Genomic DNA, 7,161 nt, shown 5'->3' on the forward strand with positions numbered 1-7,161 from the left:
TATTAAAACCTTAGAATCGTTCTCGTTTGTATAGAAATGTTGCAACGACTTAGCAACATATAGTAGTAGATTAATCAACTTGGTGAACAAGTTTGTTAAAGGGAATATTTTAATAAGAGAATCTTTATACACAAGTCAACTAATAAAGAGATAAGCAAAGTACATTTTCTCCTAGGAATAATATACTCATCATAAAGTTGACAAATTCAACATCAATTCCAAATACTATAAAGTATGAAGTTAATTCAAATCATATATACTTCTAGAAAGTAGACGTACCGTTGTTATCCAAGGTGAAAAGCGAAAAAAAAACACACAGATAAGTATGTGTCATCCAAGACTAACAATTTAAGCACGAATAACAAAATATATGGGCAAGGAAATTGAAAAGGAATCACAAATAAAATGAAATATCAATTGTTAAGTTGTCTTTCAAGAACTACACAAACGGCAAGAAAAAGTATGTCTTAGAGACTTGATGACGACACTGAAGTGTTGCTAAGCAAGGGTAAGATGTGAAATTGCACAATATACGCATTAGTAGTGATATACCTATGGAAATTCTTCAGTGATCATTTTGACTGCTATTACTTTAGGCGTAGTCAATCACAGATGTAAAATACAAATGAAGGAGTAGGCCTTTCATGCCATACGATCAATTTAATCGCCTATCGGCTCACACTTTTTCACATGTCCGGAGAAAAATAAGTTCTGGGGAAAAGGTTTTGTTACCGGGCTATTTTGTCAGTTAACAGCTACATTGACAACGAACACTACCGAGTTATTGCAATGGAGAAGATGAGGAAGCAAATTCCAAGTTCTGCTCCCGCTTATCCTTGTCCAGAGCCATGACATAACCTTTGCGTTGGTACCAATTACATTTATGCTATAATCAAGTCCATGCAAAGTTGTCTGCAGAACGAAAAATATTCGGTTTTTAACATTTAACCTAGAATCAAATACATGCAAAGGTGCAAGATTTGTCTAGCAGAAACAAGAAAATAGTTATTTTCTATTGGAAACTGAAGTGGCTAAACATTAAAACAATACCTTTGTCCTTCAGAAGGGCCAGCACCATACACGATTTCACTGTTGAGGGGCAGGGGCAAAGCCTTGCGGATGAACTTGCTCCTTCACGAGTAATCAGAAGAGATTCAAAGAGATCCCTTCCAGGTTGAAGCTGCATACATGATACGACCTTTCCATCCCTGCAGTAGCCACTTACCGTCTACATCAATCACGAAATCCTTGTGGTACGCCTTTACACGATCTTTTGCCACCCTCAAGATCTCCTCGTTCAAAGGAAGCTGCCTAAAACCAGCCCTTATATTTCTGACCTGCCATTGTTTATATGTTTCTGGTCTCTCAATCCTCTCAGCAGCTTCACACGCTACAACATTCATTGCCTCCCTGCCAAATATTAACTTTTCAACCAGCAATCTCTCAGGAATTTCACGGGGAATGTTAGCTTCAAGCATATCAAACACTGACGAGTAATGAAAAAGTGCCTCCCGGAATCGTGTGATAAAGAAAGGAGCATTATAAGCACCGTTTACGATCCCCTGTACGTAAACATCAGGATTTAACTTCCGGATGAGATTCAATACAATATCCCGAGGACTATTTACCACCACAGTCTCATCGAGTAGATTCCTGAACCGATACATGCAGTTTACTGCAAGAACCTCATCCTTCTGGATCTTAAGATCCTCCACTTTAATTGTCTCCCACTTCTGTGCTATAGCTATGAACTCAAATGGAACATTGAAACTCTCAGCATAATCAGCTAACCTCCTCCCCGTTTCCTCAACCCTCTCTGCTGGTCGGAAACCAGGATTCGGAAAGTCTATCCCAGTTATCCGGAGCTTGGGAGGTCCACCTGGTCTACGAGAGAGACGTTGTATGAAGCAGGGCCACTGGAAGCCATACATAATACCAAAATCTATGATATGCACTGTTGATGCCGTTTCAGCTACATTCATAATTGTTTTATTTGAGAAGAAGTTAAAGAGTTTTCTAAATGGGCAGGCAGCAAGAAATAGCTGGTAAGCTTTTAAGATATTAGCTGCTGATGTAGGCATCGAAATAAAATCGGTATAAATCTGAGTACCAGAACCAGCCATCCGTGCCTCAAGACCATTGGCGAAATAATGGGCCACCCTCTGCATCCCATCCCCCGTCGGAGAAGAATTCTGCCTAATCTGCTTCAGAAACTCATTTGCTGTCCTTCGATCATCCGCAGCAACAGCTTGTGCACAAAGTGTCAAGATGGTTCTTAAGTCTACTGCATCTCTTTTACCCCCCTGTTTCTTTCCGCGGGACTTCCTACTGTTAGATCCCTTTGGAAGGACGTTCTCTGGAGCATGTTTACTTGATACCACCTGCCAGGACTCACGAAGAGCAGATTCATTTTTCCCTCCACTGCATAGCAACACTTTATCAAACAAATCTGATCGAACAGTTGATTCATAGAAAACTGCAGATTGCTTGTTACTTCTCTCTTCCATAACATCAACATCATCATGATGAATGTTTTTCTTCCCTCTCGATCCTTCGGGAGATTTCTGTTTCCCACGATTCTCCACTGCATCTTTTCCGTTTTCATTATCCTCCTTCACCACTACATCATACCTTACATCAAGGAGCAAACTATTGCCTGTAGGAAGGAACTTACTTGCTTCCTCGACACCTTTCTTAAACTGCATGATCGACTCACTATCACTAAATATGTCCGGAATCTGAATTGAGCTCACAGGCGAATCCACATGTGCATCAGTGACAGTTCCGGAGCTACTTGGCGAACTGAGCGATGACTGAGAAGTCCCAGAATCAATCACAAATTGTTGAGTATGTGAAGAGTCCACATCACCAAGATCAGGATTCCAATTTGGGCATAGTAAGCCATCAGTAATATCACTTCCACAACTATAGTAATTATTACTACTAGAGTCCACACCGCAACGTCCATCCTGACCTAAATCAAGAATGGGAGACGGAGGGTACTTCTCTCCAATAACTTCGTAAAACGATCTTTCAGCAGCTTGAAGAGCTGCAGATTCTTGAAACATACATGTCTTCTCTTCAATATTCTCTTCCATAAGCATTTGGCTAATATACTTAAGCACTACATCACTAAAATCATAATCCTCATGACAGTTATCCATAGCTGATGGAACGAAATCAACGGGTTCTAGATTTCGTTCAACTAAAGCATCACTAACTCTAAGATGATTAATCAGATTCAGATCTTGAAAAAATGGCTTATCATCATCGTCATCCTTTAATTGAATTCCAGATGTTGCATCATATAACCCCTTATAGTTTCTACTATCCATGACCATTTATTCTGCAAGAAAACAACAACCCAAATCCCCATAACACATCAACAACACAAAATTTTTACTAATTATAGAAATGCCACCCAAAACAAAAAAATTCTCAAAACAACAAACTAGCACTAAATTCAAGATTAAGAAAACACCCTTTTGTTTTAACACAAAAAATACATTATTACTCGAAATGGGTAATTGAGTTTTAGCATAAAAATGAAATCTTTATCAACAAATTCCTAAGAAAAAGCAAAACTAATGCTATCAGTATCAGTTTCTCTAAAAAGGGTGTATTCTTAATCTCATAAACAGTGCTGAAAATCAATAATTACAAAGATTAAGCATTCAATTAAGGATAAATTACTTCAAAACTTGATACAGTGTGTATATGTGTATATATATATACATGTATATATATAATTATAATAAGTATTTTACTGTATAAAATGATGAAGAAAAGGAGAAGTACCTGTGATTCTGAGAAATCCCAGATGGATAAAAAAAAGTGAAGAAAAAAAAGGAGATAATCAGAGCGGCGGTGCTGGAAAAAAATTGTGCCACTTGCTTTAGACTCATATTTAAATAGGTATAAACAGTATAAAAGATTTGAGAGAGAAGATCTCAGCCATTGAAATCACAAAATCTGAGGGAGGGGAATTGAATATAATAAATTTAATGCATTCGAAAATGCACTTGCTAAGGACTACTATTCATAATAAAAAAAATTAATTATTCACTCTATGCGATATTCATATTAGGGTTCGACTATTTCGAATTCAAGTTGTGCAGGGCTCCATTAGGGAGGAAGCGCTACCTATCAACTATCAAGGATTTTTTTTTATAGCCAGGCTTGAATCCAAAACTTCTAGTTAACGTAGAAGCAAGCACAATGACTGCACCACATTTGTTGATACTCCCTCTATCCAACAATAATTGTTCATTTTATGAAATCAATGGATAGTTTTACACTTAGTTCATAATTTATCCTTATCATTAATTATAGTTTTTTCCCTATTACATTTTTCAAGACATTATATTTATTATATTCAAATGGTAATATAGTAAAATTACTCTTCTATTTATAGTTACTTAAGAAGTGTGCAAAGTTAATAGTAGACAACTATTATTGGACAGATGAAATAGTTAATTATGTGTTGGTTTATAATAAAGAAAAAATAATTAATAAAAAAATTAAATTTATTTAGCGTATATTTGATCTTTTTGACAAAGTTCAAAGCTATATTTTTTTTTTGGTTTCCCACTACGTGTTCGGAGCCCACATTGGAGCTCCGACTATATCTGGATCGTGCACTACATGGCCCATTCTGGGGTGACGCTCCCAACATGATTTATTCCATACCAGTGTTTTCAACAACGTTTTTGGGGCGAGTCTTGGGGCGGGCGTACCAAAAATGCTTCGGACATAAATTAAAGGTGTAGATCCATAAGGCGTAAGTTCTAAACTTTGAGGCGTAAGCCTCGAGCATAAAAACGTAAGTCCCGGGAGTAAAAACGTAGGCCCGAGCATTTTTAATTTATTTTTTAAAACTTTTTTTGCTTTAAATCATATGTTTTGTTATTTGTGTAATGACATTTCTCAAATAGTAACTATAATATTTTTTTTCTTCATTATTGATTATTAATACTTGTCTCAAATAAAAATCATAATATAATGTCTATATATTATAGGTTATTTATAAATATTTATTTGTAAAATCATTGAAGGGTTTACTTTTGCTTATTTTATTAGTAATAAAACTATAAAATTGAATATACATGAGACTACACCTCGTAGATCCATGGGACTTACTCCCCGTGTCTCGGGGCTTAGCTTCGCCTCGTACTGTACAAAACGCCTCACCTCACGCCCCCACCTTTTAAAACACTGTTCCATACTCAAGGCTCGAACCCAAGACATCCTGTTAAGGATGAGACACCCCACCAGTGCTTCAAAGCTATATTTAATCCTCCTTATAAGTGCCCCTAATTTATTTATTTTTGCATATACCAAAAATAATTTACAATATAGCTCCAATTTCTTACTCTTTTTAATTTTTATTCATATGTCTTTCTTTTAATTTTTCATATTTTTACACAAAAAAATAGAATAAAAAATTCTAATAATAATAAGCAAATAATCTATAAAGGGGATATTTAAAAACTAAAATTAGCCATTGAATTAAAAATTCACAAAATATTTATGTGTAAGGATGATCAAATATACCTATGAACATTATTAGAAAAATCAAATATACTTTTATTTAGATTTTTTTTAATTAATTTTTTTAAAAATAATTTCTTTTACTTTCATTTAGATGAAAATAAATATTAGGGTCATGCTATATAAAATGAGTATGTCAACTTTAATAAATTACATAATTGACGGATATATCTACTCATTTCCCTTTTACATATTGGGAATATTTCGAATCCCACAAAATCAGGTGGTGTCTTTTTGTTTATAAATTGAAATACGCATGTGCAAAGTATAATGAATTTTGGCTTAAAACAATACTCTATCAGTCCTTTTTAGTGGTTATGTTTAGTTTTTCAAAAGTCAATTTGATCAATTTTTAAAATTAAATTAGATTATATTAATTCTATATATTAAATTAAAAAAATTGGATATTTAAAAATTATACATAAAGTACTATAAATTGAAGCTTTTTACATATCAATATGATGAAAAATACACCGTATAATATTAATCAAAGCTCTTATTGTTTGATCTAAGAAAATAAACTATAACAACTAAAAAGGGATAGAGGAATTATCTGTGTTTCCACGGTTGAAATTGGTGAAAGCGCTCCAACAAAGAATTTAATTTGCGATACAAATTTAATTTAATCGATTTTTAATATGAATATATGATATTAAAAAAAAATTGAAATTGGCAACCTCAATTAAATAAGACAAAATAGGTATTCTAAAAATTTCTTTATATATTTTATTTATTTGTCTTTGGCAATTATGAGGTTATAGTACCTTGTTATTCCTTTGTGATCTCATAATGTGTAGATCAGATTTCCTCTCGGAGGTGACTGTTTTAATACCTACATTATTAATAAACCTCTGATTTAATACGTACATTATTAATACTATATATCTAATTACATTTTTATTTTTATTCACTCAAAATTAATGGACGTTAAATTTTTCACTTTGTTTGGATCATTGTTACCCATTGTATTGTATTGTATCGTATCATACCTACAATGTTTGTTTTGATTGTTACTTAAAATATATTGTATTGTTAAGTTTCGTTGTTACTTAACAATGAAACCCTCATTTTATGGAACAACCGATTTGGTGTGTTTCCATCGTTACTTAATTTTTTTCCAATGATATCCTTACATAATATTTCATAATAGTTTTTTACCATTTAATCTATATTATTTAATTCTAATCAAACCTCCTACCCTAGAATAATTACGGATATTGTAGTAAATTTATTAATTACAAGAGAGTACGATACAGTCAAATTAAACCAAACAATAAAAATGTTATTAAACATCAACAAATAATACAGTCTAGCCAAATATTGTATCTACCATACAGTACAGTACAATACAATACATTATGAAATAATATGTAACAATGATCCAAACACAGCGTTAGTGTCTCACTAATTTGAATAAGCTGAAATCATCAAAATTCATTTTCATTTTCATAGTAATATAAGACAATTGCGTTAAGTCAAAAAATTTATTAAGAAAAATCAAAACATATACAACACATATAATATATTAAAAAGAAACATCTCATCTGAATTGGCATGTTAATGGCTAGCACTGACATTTCATGAGTCCGGAGTCAAAAGGACAACTTTTTT

General features: G+C 33.4%; 1 protein-coding gene across 1 annotated transcript; it reads right to left on the reverse strand.

Annotated features, from left to right (window-relative positions):
• Positions 1 to 401: 401 nt before the first annotated feature.
• Positions 402 to 3,878, reverse strand: LOC102606191 (scarecrow-like protein 14). Its single transcript, XM_006346650.2, has 3 exons — positions 3,799 to 3,878; positions 1,051 to 3,346; positions 402 to 912 (listed from the first exon to the last, which is right to left on the reverse strand). The coding sequence occupies exon 2, from the start codon at positions 3,339 to 3,341 to the stop codon at positions 1,155 to 1,157; it is 2,187 nt and encodes a 728-aa protein (XP_006346712.1). The 5' UTR covers positions 3,342 to 3,346; positions 3,799 to 3,878; the 3' UTR covers positions 402 to 912; positions 1,051 to 1,154.
• Positions 3,879 to 7,161: the final 3,283 nt, after the last annotated feature.

This window comes from Solanum tuberosum, unplaced genomic scaffold (assembly GCF_000226075.1).
Source record: "Solanum tuberosum cultivar DM 1-3 516 R44 unplaced genomic scaffold, SolTub_3.0 scf00086, whole genome shotgun sequence".
NCBI lineage: Eukaryota > Viridiplantae > Streptophyta > Magnoliopsida > Solanales > Solanaceae > Solanum > Solanum tuberosum.